Source organism: Centrocercus urophasianus, unplaced genomic scaffold (genome assembly GCF_019232065.1).
Source record: "Centrocercus urophasianus isolate 14NV4802_14NV808 unplaced genomic scaffold, USGS_Curo_1.0 seq_34, whole genome shotgun sequence".
Classification (NCBI taxonomy): domain Eukaryota; kingdom Metazoa; phylum Chordata; class Aves; order Galliformes; family Phasianidae; genus Centrocercus; species Centrocercus urophasianus.
The window spans coordinates 810,452-829,664 of NW_024884911.1; the positions used below are offsets into that span (position 1 = coordinate 810,452).

At 48.8% G+C, this 19,213-nt stretch overlaps 1 protein-coding gene across 1 annotated transcript in view; it reads left to right on the top strand.

Moving 5' to 3' along the window:
* Positions 1-15,239, top strand: part of CACNA1B (calcium voltage-gated channel subunit alpha1 B) — a 165,742-nt gene extending 150,503 nt beyond the window's left edge. The window contains exons 37-46 of the mRNA XM_042831032.1: positions 2,250-2,358; positions 4,188-4,295; positions 5,637-5,749; positions 5,935-6,062; positions 7,116-7,242; positions 7,871-7,981; positions 10,053-10,088; positions 12,461-12,668; positions 12,790-13,001; positions 14,544-15,239. Coding sequence (XP_042686966.1) covers positions 2,250-2,358; positions 4,188-4,295; positions 5,637-5,749; positions 5,935-6,062; positions 7,116-7,242; positions 7,871-7,981; positions 10,053-10,088; positions 12,461-12,668; positions 12,790-13,001; positions 14,544-15,080 — 1,689 coding nt within the window. The 3' untranslated portion in view covers positions 15,081-15,239. The remainder of the gene's footprint in view (positions 1-2,249; positions 2,359-4,187; positions 4,296-5,636; positions 5,750-5,934; positions 6,063-7,115; positions 7,243-7,870; positions 7,982-10,052; positions 10,089-12,460; positions 12,669-12,789; positions 13,002-14,543) is intronic.
* The last annotated feature ends 3,974 nt before the right edge of the window (positions 15,240-19,213 follow it).

The following is a 19,213-nucleotide window of genomic DNA, read 5'->3' on the forward strand; positions in this document are numbered from 1 at the left end:
CAAGAACCATAGAATGGCCTCGGTTGCAAAGGAGCACAGTGCTCATCCAGTTCCAACCCCCTGCTGTGTGCAGGTCACCAACCAGCAGCCCAGGCTGCCCAGAGCCACATCCAGCCTGGCCTTGAATGCCTGCAGGGATGGGGCATCCACAGCCTCCTTGGGCAACCTGTTCCAGTGCCTCACCACCCTCTGAGTGAAAAACTTCCTCCTAACATTACTAATATCCCTCCTGAATACAATTGAGGAGGAAAGACCTTCATGCAGCCTTGCTGTGCTCTGCCTCCACACTTCTGGGGAATTCAGTCTGGGAAGCTGGGAGAGAGGACTGGGATGTTGCAGTCCCACAATAGGTTTTTAGTGCTGGTTTGTGTGAGGATAGAGCTCTCCTGGAGGGATTATTTCTCATCTGCTTGTTCCTCTCTGCCATGCATCTTCTTTCACTCTCCAGCTCTTTATCCTCTCTGTACCACTGCGGCGGGATGTGATGGGACTGCTGGTCTCTGGGCTCACAGTCATGCAGAAATCTTGTGCTACCTTTTTGTGCACTGAGGGGAAAGTCTGAATTAAAATGCTTCTTCATTGGAGATAAGTGAAAAGAGAAAACGGTTGTGGCTTTGCCAGCATTTGCTTCTGTCACTGAGTTACAAAGGAAGGGGAGTCTTGGCTTTGATTTCACTTTCTCAGGGGCTTGTCAGACACGACTGATAACCTCTGGGCACGCTTTAAGAGCTCTTTGAGATTGCAGTGGTTCGTCTCAGCCTTCAGGAGACAGGGTCAGTTGCTACATGAGTCCTTTGTGCACCGTGCCATGAAATCCGAAGATGCGTAATAAGATAAAAAGGGGGGAGGGTGGGTCTCAGCTCTGCCAAACATCAGCTTGCTTGACAAGCAGCCTTTTTTCACCTAATTAATGCCCCGTGCCCATCAGCACAATGCCTGCGTGTCGGTGATTTCTCAAGCTGCCCTCGGTGTTGCGCGGTGTCATGGCACGCAGGCAGGCGCTGCGCTCTCCCTTGCGCCTGTGCTCAGTGCTGCGGCAGCACGACGGCTGGTGCTGAACAAAGAGAGGGTTCTGCAACACTGATAGGGATCAAAGCCACAGCCTAAGCAGCTTTTGGGCTTGGATGAAATTCCCTCCCGAGCGAGGGGCCCCGGCCAGGCTCCTGCTTGGCTTACAGCAAAGATTAATTCTCGGTGACTTCCTCGGGGCGCAGGAGCAATCTGGGAGCGGAAACACCGGGGCTGCTTTGATAAGGCTCCGAGCGAGGCTCAGCAGCTTTTGAAAGCTGAGGAGCTGAGAAACGAGGAGATTGCCAAAGGAGAAGAAATCCATCCTTTAAATGCAATGCTAAGGTTATCGGAGAATGCTTCCACTCGTCTGCGTTTCCACACTCAGACGCCAGATGTTAAGGGAGCCACAGCCTCTGAAGCACTGTGCTCAGGTCTGTACTGCATATAGGAGGGATGATTTTGCCCCATCAGAGCTGGTCCTGATTGCTGGTGGGGAAGGAGATGCCACCAGGTCTAAAGATCTTGGAAGATGCGTGCAGATTCTGGGGGACTGTTCCATGTGCAGACTGAAAGAATGTGGGAGAAGGAAATTACAGTCCTGCTCTTGCCCACTCAGTTCCTTCCCCTAAGGGTAAGACCTGGATGGAGCTGTGTAGCTCATTGACTGGAGATCTTCACAGCTCTTGGGATGCTCATAGGTAAAGGAGGTCCAAGATCAAACCCAAGAGTCTCCAAAAAAATGAACATTCTATCCTTTTACGTATTAGCAGCCAGACCCAAACTGGGCCAAACCACAAAGCTCATTGGCCCTGTATGCCCCAAATGTGCTTCAGGCTGTGTGCAAAAGGCATCATCATGGGAGCGCTCCAAGGTCTGCAGAGCTGCGTGTCCAGAGGTTGCAGGTAGGACTGTAGATGAAGACCATCAGGAGCAGAGTGATAGGCTCTGAAATGGGGTGGGGATATTCAAACCAGCTTCTTTTGGAAGGAATCTCCATATAGCGTTGCAGTACAAATGCTGGCAATCCATCGCAGCCAACAGCAGCAGCTCAGCCCTGCTCCAGGAAAGGAGCTGCAGCTGCATGGAGATGATGTCTGAGCTCAGTGCACAAAAGGTTAGCACAAGGAGAAGGGCTCATGTTTGCAATGGGGCTGTTAATAGGGGCTCTCAGGAGGGAAGGGGAGGGGTAGGGGGAGAAATGCTGACCAAAGCTGACAGTGCCCATTTTCCTCCCGCAGCGCCTGGTGAGGATGAACATGCCCATCTCACCCGAGGATCTGACAGTCCACTTCACCTCCACGCTGATGGCCCTGATCCGCACTGCTCTGGAAATCAAGCTTGCCTCAGGTGAGAGGGAGGGAATGACAGCTGCATGGCTTGAACCCCAGCTTGCCTGCTGCTCTGCAGTCCTGAAACCACAGCAGTGCCAAGCCAGGTGGAAATGCCATTTTCATTCTGTACACCCAAAATATGAGAGAGCTCCAGGGATGGGCAGCAGAGAGGAGTCCTGAGCCCTGTTGTGCCTTTGGTCAGCCGTATCCTGGTTAAGGAGATGTGCAGAGCTTTGGACATCCCAGCTCAGCTGGGAGCCCCATGCGTGCCCTGTAATAGACACAAGTTTCTGCACCTCACTTTGTGATTATTCCAGCATGAGAGAGAAAAAAAAAACAACAGTGTTACTGTCTGCTTGTGGTGAAGCAGTGACTCAGAGCACTCCGAGCTGCCCTGAGATAAAATGTTATTATTTAAGTGCTTACTCAGGCATATACTTCACTTCCCAATTAAACACTGCAAGGTACTAAAACACACCAGCCTTTTCTATGGGTCGTTCCGCTGTTTAATCAGGCTGGCTGGGGTCACAGTCAAGGCACAATGGGCCAAAACACTGTTTTACCTAATTTAGAGGCTAACAGGAGGCAACAGTGTTCTTGTGAGCAAAGGGCAGGGCTGGGTTAGAATGCTGTGCTTTTCCTTAGGCCAGCCTTTCCACCTCTCTGCATTAATTGCCTTCCTGGTCTGTTACTGAAACTTCATCTTTGATGCTTTGGCAATGCTAGAAGAACACAAAAACTCTGAGGCCCCGGAAGGACTCCCCTAATAATGCTCACATTTAAGGATGCATTTAAGACTCTCTGGGATTTTAGGGCCAACACCTTATTTTAGTAATAAAATCTGGACAAAGCCACTGAAGCTCTGAGAGTTTGCCTTATTTTAGGGTTCTAGTTGGCTGTCAGCAGCGTAATTCACGCAGGCTTTTTCAGTTGCAAAAGCCCCCCCCCGTTCTATTTTTTTAACCATGCACCATAGAGAAAGCAGAGAACCAGCCTGGCTGATTGTGCAGGCATTGCTCAGGGGCCTCTATCTGCTGCAGGCTGTGAGTTCTCGACCTGTTCTGTTGCTGCCTGTTCTGTTGCTGCATTGCTTGGTTTGAATAGGTTTCATGTGCTGCATTTAATTGAGTCTTTAGTAAGGCTAACAGGCCCTTAATAAACCCTCCCTAATGAGACTGAGTGTGGGAGTTCAGACTGCCATGTAGCAGAGCACCCAGAGCCTCCTCCCATTACTTTCCTCTTAGAAAAATAATCTCTGTCATTCAAATGAACTACTTAATTGCCTGCTGTGTGGTGCATTCAGCTGGGAGCTGGCCTGTTGGCTTACATATACTTTAATCACTTTCCACTTGTGTATTGAGACCTCACTTTGGCCGTTTGAATAATGCTGCAGTGTTCAGCTCCTCCTGGTTTACGCTGCTCCGTGGCTCCCGTTTGATGCTGTTGATACAGCACGGTGCTTTGAGAGTTTGCTTATGTCCCACTGCCAAACAGCTCAGGAAGGACTGCTGGTGGGGAGGGCTTCTAATCATCACTGACCTCCTTTGCATCACACCCTGCAGGTGCTGCTGCTTTCTGCTGATGGTACTTGGGCAGCACATGCAATCAGGTAGAAGAGGCTGGGGCTGAAGTTTAAGCCTTAGGTGACAGCACAGGTCAGCAGGCTGGGGCTGGCCCTGCTGAGCTCACACACTGTAGTCGTGGTCTGTAGTTTCCTGCTGCATCTGGTTCTGGTTTGGTGCTGTCGAGAAAGGAGAGTGGGGGATGTGTTTTCTGTGCTTGCTGTGCTGAATGAATGAGGATTTTCACTCGTGTGCCTTCTTGTTTCCTCTCCCTTTTTTTCAGGGGGTGTTAAGCAGCACCAGTGTGATGCTGAGCTGAGAAAGGAGATCTCTCTGGTTTGGCCCAACCTGTCCCAGAAGACACTGGATTTGCTGGTGCCTCCTCACAAACGTAAGCACCCAGTCCTCCAAGAAGCCTGGCATGGGTTTTCCCCCCTTCATGCCTGCTTTGTCCCGAGCCTTAACCAGGTACACAGTTCATATGCACAGGATGCAGCAAAGAAACCCAGTGTAGATCAGCTTGCAGGTGTTGCTGATCACAGAGGTATTGAAACAGGCTGCCAGGGGAAGTGATGGAGTCCCCTTCCCTGGAGTTTTTCAGAAAACATAGAGATGTGCACTTAGAGAACGTGATCAGTGGGCATGGTGGGGTGGGTTGGTGGTAGGACTTGGTGATCTTTTCTGGCCTTAATGATTCTATGACCACCTAAGGAGCAGGTAAGCTGAGGTCAAATTTAGGCCTGCATTTCCTTAACGTTACAGTAGGTTTCACGTCCTTAGAAAAAGCACCATGCTGAGAAGAGACCAATGCTGCGTGGCTTCTTTCAGACGTTGTTCCTAGCTTTTGTTTGCCTCCAGCTTGTGCCTCAAAGAGCAGGAGAGCAATTTTTGCCATCTGGGTTCAGTCTGCTGCAGAAAACCAGGAGAAGAAAATTAAAAGTTTGCTGAGAACTTACAGAATCAGAAGTGAGGTATCTTGGAACCTTGTGCTGCTCAATGATATCCCAGGAGAAAGTGCTGAGAAAGTGGAAAGCTTGCCATTATCTTGATTGGCCAAAGCAAGGGCTCGGATTCCTGATTAATGAGAAACAGTGCAGAGCAATAAAGGCAAAGTTAATTAAGACAGATGAGGGAGCTGAGGAGGTGCAGATCAGTGGGTAGCAACTACAGAATTCTTTTCCTCCTCACTTCTCGTGGTGCCTTTGTGTCTTTTAACTCCTTTTTGTTCAGCTGCTGGGTAGGGAAAGGAGGGGAGAAGAGCTGGGAGGGTGAAAAAGACATCTGGAAAAATGAAATACTTTGAGATGTACGTTAGCCTGCTATGCCCCGGTTGACTATAATTCACAGAAAAGGCTCTTTTGTTGATAAAAAGTTTGCTGCAGATCTGGTATTAATTTAGTGGCTCTTCGGCAGTGCTGACAGTGCCATGGAGTTTCTCTGCCTGATTCTTTTCCACCCAGACTCTGTGAATGTTTGCCATTGGGAGTTAGGGGCGAGGGGCCGCCCTGCTCAGACGTTAAGGCGGCAACTGGCAAAGATCTGAAGAACTTTGTTATAACCTTTTTTGCTTTTTTTCTTTTCCCTGTGTCTGCTTTGCCTCAATCCTCTAACGTTGCCTGTTCTTTCACCTTGTTTCTCGCACCCCTTTGATGTTTCTCACGTGCTTTGACTTATCCACCCCTCCCCTGGTCCTCTCCCTTTCTCCACCCGAACACCTCCTGCCTTTCACCAGCTGATGAGATGACTGTGGGGAAGGTCTACGCAGCGCTCATGATATTTGACTTCTACAAACAGAACAAGAACAGCAGGGAACAAGTCCACCAGCCTCCTGGGGGGCTCTGCCAGGTACTGGGGATGCCGCTCCCTGTCCTCCCTCTCCTGCAGCTGCTTCTCAAGCAGTGGGCAGTTCTCACCAGGTCACTGGTGCGTTGCACTCAGAAAGTCTGGGGATGCAGGGGATGCTTGGTTAGCGCCGTGCATCCTCTCCACACTCAGCTCCATCTCTTACAATCATCCTTTGTTCTTCACAGCCCGGACCGGTGTCACTCTTCCACCCCTTGAAGGCCACTTTGGAGCAAACCCAACCCTCAGCCTTCAGCAATGCGAAGGCATTCCTGCGCCAGAAAAGCTCAGCCTCGCTCAACAACGGGGGCACATTGTGAGTATCTGTGATACAGAGCAGGGGCACCAAGGGAGGGCAGATAACATCTACCCTGATTCAGTTGCTGTGGTGGTGCAGAGCATTTCCAGTGTCTCCAAGCTCAAGGGCCTCCTCACGTGTGGCCAGGACAGCTTTCCACTGGTGGCTGTCGAAATACCTCCTACCAATGCAGCTCTCCACATGGTGGTACTGGTGGGTTCTCCAAAGCTGGGTGTTTCCCTAGTGGTCTCTGAAACTTAAATACAGTGTTTTCCATTGTGGCCAGTTTTAAATGTGAGTTTGGTTATAGAAATTTGGGAACATTGCAAAACAGACAGATAAATCCCAAGCTAACCAACCAATGGATCACTAATGCAGTGAGTTCTTGGGACACCAGGAGCAGACAAGTCCTTTAAGATTATGGCACTTGATAACAGCAAGAGCTTCCTGAAGGCTGTCTGGGACAGAATCTCTGGCTCTTTCTCTTTGGACAAAATAACACCTCCATAGAAAGCTTACCAAACAGTTACAGTCAATTCTCCATTTCCTGTTCCTCAGGTGACTTTCTTCAGGGTCACTAATGCCATGGATTTTTTAATGATAGAGATCTGAAGTTTAAATACCTCAGGAGACGAACTGCAGACTCAGACATAAAACCTAGGGCTGCAGTACCCCTGTACATTCAGTGAATTCAGCTTAGCCTGAGCACAGTTACGCTTGACCAGCGTCATTTAAGGTTATTTGTCTGTTTTTACATACATAATTTGCTTGAATTCCAAAACAGTCTGTTTTGCTTCATTAGAACTTTAGCTGCAGAGGTCGATTTCCTCATTTACTGAAAAAGAATGTGCTGATTTCTTTGTTTTCCTGGTTGCTCAAGGGATCTTTGAGTTATAAAGAAAGTGGCCCTGGGGAAGCCTACAGGACTTAATAGCTTCACCAACTACCCTTCAGCTGGTTTCAGAAATGCATTGTTAGAGGTTACTTGGATGCTTTACCTTTGCCACAATTAAGTTAGCAAAACCCTTTTGCAAAAGAGTTCATCTTTTCTTCCAATTTACCTTCTGGCAGGCCAGCCCCAGAGGGTGGGATCAAAGAGTCCAGTTCCTGGGGGACCCAACGCACCCAGGATGTGTTTTATGAAACCAGGACCCCAGCTTTTGAACGAGGCCACTCAGAGGAGATCCCCATTGAACGGGTAAGCAAACAGCTGAACCTGGGTGAAATGCAGCAGATCTTAATAGATGTCAGGGTACACACTTCGGTGAGAGCTGGAGAGGTCCACTGCTTTCTGGGATAAGCATTGTCTCTCTTACCACCCAAAACTTGCTTGAACATTATGGAGAGAAAGCAAGTCTGTTAGCTGTGTTTGCAGATGTGCTTATCCTGCTAACACTACACATCTGCTGAGATGGGACTCTTAGGCTTTTGTCTTCCTTGTTGTCTCATTATTATTAGTGTATAAACCCAGAGGAGAGGTGTCAAAGGTCAGAGCTGGGATTCATTTAGGCTGGAAGTGGCTCTGGGCAGCCTGGTCTGGTGGTTGGTGACCCTGCACATAGCAGGGGGTTGAAACTCGATGATCATTGTGGTCCTTTTCAACCCAGGCCATTCTATGATTCTGTGATTCCATGATTCATTGCCATGGCTCGTAGCTCACTGCTGTCTTTGCTGAAAGCAACCCTATTGACAGAGAATAATTTGGGTTTCTCCCAGTTTCTCTTTCCCTAGCAGCACCTCTTCACACATCAATTAGGAGAATACTGCTAATACAGGGGCTTTGAAGCTGTTGTGGCCTTGGTATTTAACACTGTTTCTTGCTTCAGGTGGTGGAAATGAGGGAAATCAGCCCCACGCTTGCCAATGGAGAGCACCAACCAGGGCTGGAGAGCCAGGGTCGGGCAGCTTCCATGCCGCGCCTGGCTGCCGAAACTCAGGTGAGTGAGGGAAGCTAGTGGAGGGAGGCTGAGAGCATGGCAAGGGATTGGAGCTGTTGTTGTCAGCTGCCTGTGAGGTTTTTTGGAAGCTGAACCTGGCGCCTGGTAGCCAGGCTTTTTGTTTGGATGATAGGCATTCATGTGCAATGCAGCATTGTCTGCAGATTTACTTGCTCCTGGTTGCAGCAAAAAGCAAGCAAGAGAAATCCCTCTTTTTGGATTGCTAAATGGTGACTGCCTACACAAGAATGTCTGTTCTGATTACCTGGGGACAAACGTGTTTGCCAACCTGTATTCCTAGAAGCCATATGTTTCTCACTGCCAGTTGTCTTCCATCTATCCAGACAGACAGCTGAAGCATGCTCCAATGCCCCAGCCATAAAATAAGCTGGAGATTTCCTGTGGTTCTCTTTGATAAATGCAGGAGGTATGGAAAATACCAGGGAGACTGTGCCTGGAAGGTTCTACTGAGAAATTAAGCAGTCTTCCTGTGTTTTCCTCTTCCCACAGTTATTAGTGTATCCTGTGTTGTGATTGGTAATATGTCATTAAGGATTTGATTTTCCTTGTTTAACTTCTTGTAAAGAAACCTCATCATTAGAGTTGGCTTTTACAGCAATTTGGTGATTAATTGTGGACATTCCTCAGTGCACAGGAGATCATGGCTTTCACGTACCGTTTTTGGGCATTGTGCGTGATCCCTGCTTGTTAACCCAGGTGCTCTCTAGACTCCATTCCTCCTCTTGTGTGTCAGAACATCTCACAGTTGTGTCTTTTGTTCAAAGGGCCTGATTCATACAGAAAGAAGTGAGCAGCCCAGGGCTGTGAGCCATTCCCCATTGCTCTTCGTATGAAGCAGAACACGGAAGATGTGCTGCCCCTCAAAACTCAAAGGCCATGTATTGCACAGGTGGAAATGGCTCCAACAGATAGAAAAACTTTGCCAGTGTGCTTAGGCTGATGTAAGCTATGCTTCACTGGCTAACAAATTTCCCAGCTGATGTCAGAAACTCCACTTTTTGTGTGAGAGCTCCAGCAAGTCACTGATTGGGATCTTGTCTCCTGGGATTCTCTGAGTTATCAGTTAACACTAAGCAGGACACTTAATGAAAGAAACAGGCCCCCAAACAAACCATACTCCTTCCCTTCAGCCTTCCCAAAACAAAGTTGTCCTTTATCCTAGACCTCCAATAGCCTTCCAGTGCAATGTAGTGACCAACAGCAAAGCCAACATTGTAAGCCTTATCTTGGGAAATTCCTCTCTGTTGCAGCAGATATGGCTGATTTAGGTTTTAGCAACCTTCTGGGTTGCTTTCACTGCACCTTGCAGCTGCAGTTTTCTCTGAGGAAGAGTTCAGCTGCTTCTTCGTGCACCTGATGGCTGGACTAGATGATCTTAGTGGTCTTTTGAACCTCAATGATTCTGTGATTTATGACCTCTCCAGTGCTGCCTGGTCCCACTCAGACCTGAGCAGTCCCAGCAATGTCTTCCCACGCTGCTGGGAAACGCTCCAACACAGAGACAAAGCCTGTCACTTTCCACCACTCCATTTTTCCAGAAGTGTTTGCTTGCAGGAGCACAGTACCTGTCCCCCAGACTGCCCTCACCAAAGCTCTCTGATCTTATGATGAATCAGGCCCGTAATATCTGAGCAGATCTAACCTCATGTAATGATGTAATGTTCTGGTGTTGTAGCTTCAGCCAAATAACCAATGTCCTCTCTGTGTGTCTCCCCCTTCCTCCCCCCAATTCTCATCTGTTGCTGCACTCCCCCAATCTTTGAGTTCCTTACAACTCTTATTTGCGATACGTTCCCTTTCCTTCTGTTTTCTGGACATCTTATTTATCTGTTATTCCTCCATTTTTTTTTTTATTTTTTTTTTTTACACTCCCCTCTTAAAAACAAATCCCTTATGCTCTCCATTTCCCTGCCTCTTTGCTGTCCTGCTCCCCACCGCCTCCCCTCCCACCCTCATCGTGTCTGCTGCACATCTGCTGCGGTGTCTGACAATGGCTGTACTGTGGGGCTGCTTCAAATAATGTCTCTCATCTTGTCCGAATTGTTTGCAGAGGAGCAAAGCACGGTCACCTGGGAGTTACCTAGCAGTATGTAGTTTGCACTAAGTTGTATCCTATTAAATCTGTGTTAAGAAACGATTAACCTTCCTTAACCCTTTACTTCTTTCCCTTCTCATTTGGAGTACGATGTTGCACCGATGCAGCTGCTGTCTCTCCCCACTTTGCTGCCATCCCTTCGACCCACAACTGCACGCCGCACGCTGTAATAGCAGGGATTTTCTTCGTTTTGCTTATTCATTTCTTTTCCATGCCTTATTGCACAGGGATTTAGGAAGTGAAAACTGCCAGTTTGGTAATGAAGAAGCGATTAGTCACTCTGTGAAGGGTTATGGTATGGTCTCCCGGGGCTCATGTGTGTGCCCCATTAATGTAATGAGAGCATTGTTGGGGTTTCTGATGAGGATGGGCTTTGCCTTGCTAAGATCCACCTCCTGTTTGTGTCAGTGAGGACTTCTGTCCCAGGAATAAGCACAGAATCGGGTCCAAAGAGAAATGTTCATTTCTTATGGGTTTGGCTGACATTTTATTGGAAAATGCCTGTCTTTCTGGTAGCTCCTAGGATGACCTAGGAAACCCTGTTGAATGCTTTTAGTGAGAAGCATTTTTGTTTCTTTACCCACGTCAGTGAATTCCCAAATCTGACTGCCAGTTTACGGTCCTCTCCCACTTCCTCCATCTTTAGGCTCAACAGTACAGAAGTGGGCAAAAAGCAAACAAAAATGAACAAAGAAAGTGAAGGACAAAAGTGAAGCCCTAAATATGATTTCTTGCTTCTACAAAGTGTACATAGAAAGGGCTGTGGGAGCAGAGCAACGAAGCAGCAGCTCGCCTTGCTCCTGTAGCTGTGCACTGCTGGGCAAACAGCAGTGTGATGCTGTGTCCCCACCTCAGCTGCCCAACCATATCTTCCTCGTGTCCATGACAAGCTTTCCAGTTCTAACGCAGCACTGTGATAGGAAAAGTCAACACTTCAGTAACTTGAAAGAGAGAGCAGAAACTAAAAATTCAGCTGAGATGGCACCTCCGCATGCACAGTGTCACGCTGGGAGGAACAGAAGCTCTTCTTCTCCAAAATACCAACTGGGGCTGCAATCCAAACAGCTCTGCTTTATGTAAATATCACGGGGAAGCAGAGCTCTGAAATTCAGGCAAAGCAGACAGAAGAGTATAGATGGTAAAAATAATGCAGGGCTCACTGGAAAGGTTACCATGAGCAAAGTAAATGTTCTGCTGGCAGTGTCATTTGGGGCACCTATTGGATTGAGAACTCAAACAAGCCTCAAACCAAAGGACATCCTGAGCTCCCTCCCCATTCTGCTGCATGGCTTCCCTCTAGCAAGAAGCCTAGATGTGATGGCAGACCTCGGGAAGCCAGCAGAATGTGGATGGAAGCCCTGTGTCCACCTGAGAGCACTCTGCGAAGCAGCTGGAGACCAGTAGAGTGATAGAGAAGGAAACACAGGGATTTCCCTTGTTTTCTGAGTTTTACACCTCAACAGGAAGATAAAAGGATGTGAGAGCATTTGTCTTGCAGCCCATTTACCTTGTGTTCTACAGAGCATCATTGTGAGGTTTGAACCCAAAGGGAGGAGAGCAGAGGCTGGAGCTTTCACTGGTGTAGAGACAGCACCCAGCAGTGCCTGTGGGAGGCTGGATTGCTGTGCAGAGCTCTTGTGCTTGGCTGTCAAGCCAAGATGGTTTGAAAATTGCAGTAGCAAGCCTGAGTAATTATTTCTGGGGGTATGCTGGTAAAATTGCAGAGTATACAAGATGTCCTATCATTGCTCATGATGCCCTTGTGGCTGGGACAAGCAGGACAAGAGGGGAGGTTTAACAGTTTGATGGAAGTGGTTTTCAGGTGCAGGAAGACAGCTGTAGCTCTTTGGTGGCTTAGCCTGTACCTTGCCCATTTTTTTTTTTATTTTTGATTTTTCTCCCTCTCCATGCGATGCCCAGAAATGCTTTCATGCTTTCCCTCTTTGGAGTTGATTTGGGATGATCCCAGGCCCTGAAGCAGCTTTGGGTGGAACTGGTCTTGGAGAATAACCTTTGTGAGACGCTTGGCTGCTGTGCTGCCCTGTGCCCCTGCTCATCTCCTGTTGACTCCCATGAGGCTGTGTGTGGTGTGACGTGCTGCATCCCTGCTCTGCGCCCTGTGGATTGGCACAAAACTGAAAGTAAAGCCCATTTCAGCAAATGGAGATCTCATTTGCTCCTCGAACTTACCGCTAAGTCCACCATTCCGAGTTCTTCTGCCCATTCCAATTAGAGCCAATGAACTATTTTTCTCCTTGCCCCTGTCTATCTCTATAAAACTCACCCGGCGCTGAGAAACGAGCAGCTGAGCAAGGTGAGGTGCTCATCCCCTGACCCTGCTCCTTGTGCCCTGTGCCCCGCAGCCCATCCCGGACACGAGCCCCATGAAGCGCTCTATCTCCACGCTGACCCCGCAGCGTCCACATCCCATGCACCTCTATGAGTACTCCCTGGAACGCGTGCCCACGGACCAGGTGCATCACCACCACCACCACCGCTGCCACCGGCGGAAAGAGAAGAAGCAGAAGTCCTTGGACAGGACCACACATCAGCTGGCCGATGGGGAAGCTGGTAAGAGCTTTGTGTTTTGACGAGGGTTAGTCCATAGCAGTCTTCTTGTGTGATCTGGGGTCCCTGCTCCGCATTTCAGTGTTCTTCTCACATTGGTGAGCGCCAATTAATATTCTTTCAGTGGCCCAGTCTGGTGAATCTTCTTCCAAGGACAAGAAGCAGGAGCGTGGACGGTCCCAAGAGAGGAAGCAGCACTCTTCCTCCTCTTCAGAAAAGCAGCGCTTCTACTCCTGTGATCGCTATGGCAGCCGGGACCGATCCCAGCCCAAGTCTGCTGATCAGAGCAGGCCCACTTCGCCCAATGGTGGGCCTGAGCAAGGTCCCCACAGACAGGTGAGGAGATGCAGGGTGGGAGGAGAGCCTTTACTTCTGCTAGGAATGTACACTCTCCATGCCCCTCTTAAAATAGAGGAGATGGAAGACCGTGGAAGGCAAAGCTTTAAGGTCCTGCTTATCGTAGGATTGTTCGGCTTGAAGGGACACATCATCTAGTTCAAGCCCCTGCTATGGGTGGGGATTTCTTTTGGAAGATCAGGTTGGCCAAAGTCCCATCCAACCTGAGTTTGAACACCTCCAGTGCTGGAGCATCCATTTGTACGTTGTAATGTATGACCGTGCAAAAGGCTGGCATCCTCCCTTGGAAATACTAGGTCACTGAGTGGTGGTGATCCTCCCCATCATCTCCATTAGCGTGCAGAAAGCCTGAGACCTGCCTGTAGCAGAAAGGGTAGAAGTGGAAGAAAAGAAAGGCAAAGATCCAATGTGCAGGCTCTGAAGGACAACAGTTTGTATCCCAGTCATATGAGCACCCAACAGAGCAGAGCAGAACAGGCACTGCTGGCTAGCCCAACCAGCAGCAATTCAATGTTGCCACAGAAGAAAAAGCTACTAATGAGAAATTAAGTCCTGGTCCCAAAAGACCAGATCCTGAAAAGTGAGGGATTTTTAAAACGTGCTCCTAGGGCTATTCATGCACTGCCTTGGGAGAAGGTGAACTGAAGTGCTGAAGCATGGACTGCTTCTCTTCTCATGGTTCTTTCCCCCTTTGTAGCTCAGTTTTCTCCCATGCATCCCTGTTAGTAACTGATGGAGCTGCCAGTTTGTTCTTCCATTCCAGTAGTGAGGGTGCAATATTAACAAGCATAAGGTGAACACAGTTCTCAGTGTTTTTCTTGAAGGAGCCCTCTTGTTAAAAAGCTAGAGCCCATTAAAAAAGTCCTTTTGTTGTTGTTTCTCAGCAAGTATCTATTTAGGAATAAAACACGTTCCAATTGAAACTGTCAAAAAAGTCTATCCCAAAATTCTCCCACACAATTCAGTTCTGAGCACAAAAGCGACGCCCAGGGCCAATGTTCACAGCTCTTGGCTGAAACTGAGAAAAACTTTGCCCCAAAGCAGAGCGCTTTTTGGCCAAATTGTGTTTGCCAACAAACACAGCAGGTTGTGGGGCCGCTCACGGAGTCGCAGAGGTAAGGGCATGTTGGGGTGTGTGTGCTGTGGGTCCTCTCCCCAGGCTCTGTTGGAGCCATCTACCAGTTTGCGTCCTACCAGTGCTCCGGTCGTTTCTGTCCTTACCTACTGCTTGCAGAACTTCAGTTCTCCAACTTTTCCCATCTCCTGTTCAGTTATTTCTTGAGAACCTCCTTCCCCTAACTGTGCGTGTCTAAACTCTCTCTTTTTCCTTCTCTTTCCTCTTGTGACTTGTCTCTCCCTCCTGTCGCTTCTCCTTCTGTTTTACACCTGCCTGCCTTTGTGTTCGTCCGGCGTTTCCTTCTTTTTTTTTCCTTTCTTTCTTCCTTTTTTTTCTTTCTTTTTTTTTCTTTTTTCGTTTTGGTTGTTATTTTTTTCATTCGCTCTGTTCCAATTTTGATGTAGGGCAGTGGTTCGGTTAACGGGAGCCCCTTGCTGTCGACATCTGGTGCTAGTACCCCCTGCCGGGGTCGGAGGCAGCTCCCGCAGACCCCCCTGACCCCACGCCCCAGCATCACTTACAAGACCGCCAACTCCTCGCCCGTCCACTTCGGCACGTCGCCGGGCGGCCTCCCGCCCTTCTCCCCGGGCCGCCTGAGCCGCGGGCTGTCTGAGCACAACGCGCTGCTGCGTGGGGACCAGCAGCCGCCCCCAGCCGCGGTTGCCCGCATCGGCTCCGATCCTTACCTGGGCCACCGCGACGCCGCCGACAGCCCGGTGAGCGCAGCGCCCGAGGACACGCTCACCTTCGAGGAAGCCGTGGCCACCAACTCGGGCCGTTCCTCCAGGACTTCTTACGTCTCCTCCTTGACCTCCCAGTCTCACCAAGCACGCCGGGTGCCCAATGGCTACCATTACACGCTGGGGCTCAACACGGGGCCCGGCACTGGCACCAGGGGACGGAGCTACTACCACGAAGCCGACGAGGACGACTGGTGCTAGCGGCACAGCCAAACCCTCGGAGGCGCACACGGGGAAAGTCGATGAGTTTTATCATCTGGAAGGCTGTGCGCTCAGACACGCGGTGCCGGGGGGTGGCCCCTGCTGCCAGAACTGCTCTGCTCCACTCCGAGACCTCCGGAGACATTTGTGCAGCCTCTCTCCTGCCTCTCTCTTCTTTTCATTTTTTCTTCCTTTTTTTTTTTTTTTTTTTTTTTTCCCACTGAAATATACCAAGGAAGCAGGCTCCCTCCCGGGGAGCAGCACACCTCTCCCCACCTCCTGCTGCTTTCAAAAACGTGCACCAGATGCCCAACCACGAGGTCCGCATGGAGCCATCCCTGTCGGCAGGCAAATAGACCACCAATGTTTTTTTGGGATTGGCACTGTTTGGTGCCAATTTGTTTGACCAGTTGATTGGTCAGTGGGAGGTTGGGCTACTACTTCATTATTTTTTTTCTCTCCCCACCCTTATCTGGGCAGGAGTCAGGGTTGCAAAAGGGACACCGGCAAACAAATCTCGACCCCGTGTTTTATCTCATTTCCCGCTAAGAGGGAAGAGATCTACCTAGAGAACTGGGAGAGGAGAAAAAAAACCCCACAGATCAGAACAAAGGACAGTCCACTGGGACTTGATGTTCAGCCACAGCGACCCTTCCCAGGAACTCGCTGCTTCGCCCCGGACCTCTCACGTGCATCACCACTTCGGGTCCTCCACGCCCACCAGAAAGCCACACGAGAGCTCCTTCCTAAGGACTGTTTCCTTGCTGCTGAGACTTTTCTTCCTGTCCCTCTCTCCTGTTGACTGCAACATGCCCTCACTGTTTTGTCTTGTTTACAATATAAGCTTGATTTAGCAAAAAAAAAAAAAAAAAAAAAAAAACCCACAAAAAAAAAAACAACTAAACAAAACAGGAAAAAAAGGAAAAAAGCGTAGAGTTGAGCAGAAGAAATGCTATTGGTTTTATATCAAGCTATTAGATAGAACTTTAACTTTTCATTGTGTGCATTTTTGTAAATTGTACAGTAAAAAAAAAAAAAAAAAAAGAGAGAGAAAAAAGGGAAAAAAAAAATTACTCTTTATGTAGAGAATTAGTCCAATTGTCATTCCAGGTCCCACCGTTTCTACCGAATGCTCCAGTTGTTCACTACTAAGTGCCTAACCTTTGAAATCTTTCACGGCAACAACGACGCAAACTCTTGCTTCGATGCATCGGACGTGGGGGTAGCGGGGCCTGGGGCAGCGCCCGCAGGAGCTGGGGATGGAGCTCCCATGGCGAGCACATTGCCTTGGCTGGGTTGGAAGATGGTAGCGGGGAAGGCAAACACGTTTTGGGGTTGGTTTGGTGATTTTTTTGTTGTTGGGTTGGTTTTCTTTTGTTTTTTGTTTTTTTTTTTTTGGTTTGTTTGTTTTTAATTTGGCTTTCTTTTCTTAAATACGATTTAATTGTTGAGAGCGGGAAGGGTGTAACTGCAGCGGTTGGAGCTGGCCTTGTCTCGTTGTCTGGTGTTGTCTCGTTGACAGATGTTTAGGTCCTGTGGGAGAGCTGCAGTGATGCTCCCAGAGGAGCTGCACCTTTCCCATTGCATGTCTAGAGTTGTAGCTGGGCTGCGGGAGCCGCGGCCGTGTCCCGTGGTGCGTCGTTTGTGTTGGGGGCAGATGGAGAGAGACTTGTTTTTAATTGCCTGTCAAGAAGAAAACGAAACAAAAATATCAAAACCTCTAACTCTGATTCTCAGGGATGAGATTTCTGTGTTCTTGCAATGACTTTTACGTTGGACGACTTTTTATTTTGTGCACGTGTGGATTTCTGCACTTTGAGCCTGGGAAGGAGGCGCAGATGACCTGGCAATGGGGAGAAAGCACCAAAAGAAGCGCCTGGGCAGGACCTGGTGTCCGTGGCTTTGGAGAACCTCAGTAGGGCTAATTTGGTGCATGGGAGGCCAGAAGCCAAGCAGTTCCTGGGCGGAAGGTTAAAGCAGGAGGGGTGGGAGGTGCCCGTAGAGCACGTTGCTAAAAGTAACGATAGGAAATGGTTGGACAGTTGAATTACTTCAGAGGATCAACCGAGCCCCAGAACTGTGGAACTTCTCAAGGCAAAGCTTGAACCGGGTGGAGATCCCGGCACGACCTGCTGATAGGGTTTGGACACGAGGGTGGTTTTAGGGTGTTGGAGGCTACCAAAACAGTCAGGAGGTCTCTGATGGTCTCAGCAGGGTCCTTCTGGGGATCTGTGCTGGGAGCATCCTGCTGTAGGATGGTTCTTCACATCTCCTGTAGCTTTTCTGTTGGAGAATTTCTACCTGTCGCGTTCCGTTGCGTGTTTTTTGTTCCGTTACTGAATGATAATCTCTGGCCGATCTCATCCCTGGATTCTGCTAAAGGAAAACTCCTGTCTCTGTCTCTGTATTTATGTGCACTTTGAATAAAGGAAGTGCGGTAGCCAGAGGTCCTCTATGGGTAATGGCTGTAATTTGCAAACGGAGGGCTATGCAACAAGATGACACGTAAGGAAACACATCCACACCACAGTCAGTGAGACCTTCATCCATTCTGTAGCTTTATCTGCTGGATCTTCCTGTTTCAGGCTTCAGCATGATCGTGACCAAACGTTTTATACATTTTCCTTACACGAAGGCACAAAAAGGCTTTATTTGAAGTTTTAGAGAAAAACGTCACTCTTTTACTCCGAGGAGGAGAGGAGAAAGCAGAACCTCTCCAACACCGCATGCAAACATTGCGCCCACGCCGCAAAGCAGACGAGCCGCCTTGCTGCGCCAAGCAGTTTTGCCTTTCCCCCCCCTCGCCCCTTCCTCGGTCATTCTCAACCTCAGCCCCCACGGCCCCACACCGGTTCCCCCTCCGAAGCTCACAGCCCTGCAGGGGTGCGGGATCGCTCCGATTCTTGCACGGAACACAAAGCAGCAGCTCCACTTGTCCGACCCTCCGCCCTCCCCTAGGGGTCGTTGCTTCCAGCGATGGCGGTGACAGAGGAGCCCGACCACGGTTGTCCGTAGAACCTTTTCCCCTCCACCTTTACAGCCTTGTCTCTTCAATGCATACGTCATAACTCCAAGGATCCTCATAGTGAGTTGCCAAACTTGAATTGCACCAATCAGTTTTCTGCATCCAGAACCAGTCTCGTAGTGGCTGTACTTTGAATAAGTAATGTTTGCATGTAAAATATATACATATATACATATATATAAAAAGTATGTGCATGGAAAATGTTTATCTTCGTACTTTTTTGATACGATGTATTCATCAGTTGTTAATTTTTAATTATATTTGATATAAATTGGGGGTTTGTTGCAAAACTTTCTATTTAAAGAAAAGGAAAAAGAAAAAAATGTTAAAAATTATGAAAGATCCAACCATGCAACACAACTGGAATTTCACCCAAAAAAAAGAAAAAGAAAAAAAAAAAAAAGAGAAAGATTCTGTGATTGCCTAGTTTGCTGCCTGAGTACCATTTATCAGCCAAACTTTGAACTCTGCAGTTGTTTCTACAATTACATTTTGTATGAAGCAAAGTCCTTGAATTCAAATAAAAACTTAGCAAAAAAAAAAAACCAAAAACCAACCAACCAAACCACGTGACCAAGTCCCAGCCAATGTGTGCAGTGGTGAATGGGAGCCCGCCTGCAGCCGCAGCTCAGCCGTCGCCCCCGGTGGCAGCGTGGGAAGGAAGCTGCATGGAGGGCCCAGGTTTGGGGTGCTGTAAGAAATGGAACGGACGGTTTTGGTGTTACCTTGGGGCACTGAGAGCATGGAAACCAGCAGCGTGAGGTCTGCTGATGGCTGGCACGCTGCTGCTGCTTAGTGGTGATGGTGATGGCGCTCGCTGAGAACGCCTTGCAGTTCTTGCCCTGAGCAGAAGGCAAACGCAAGGAAGGAACTTCTCATTTCTTTTGCTGCGTTATTCACCAGGGCTGAGCATGGTGTGAGTCTCCCTTACTGGGCTCTGCTGCTGTAACCCTTCTGACAGCTCCAAAGACTCCCCAGTGTGGAGTTAAAATAATTATTAGCAGCTGGAGAGCATCCCTGGGGAGGAGCACTGCAGTTTTCAGTGCACTTCAGAGGCCAAGGTCTGGTTTAGGATTTGCTGTTGTTCTTCCTTGCTGTGATGAGGTCC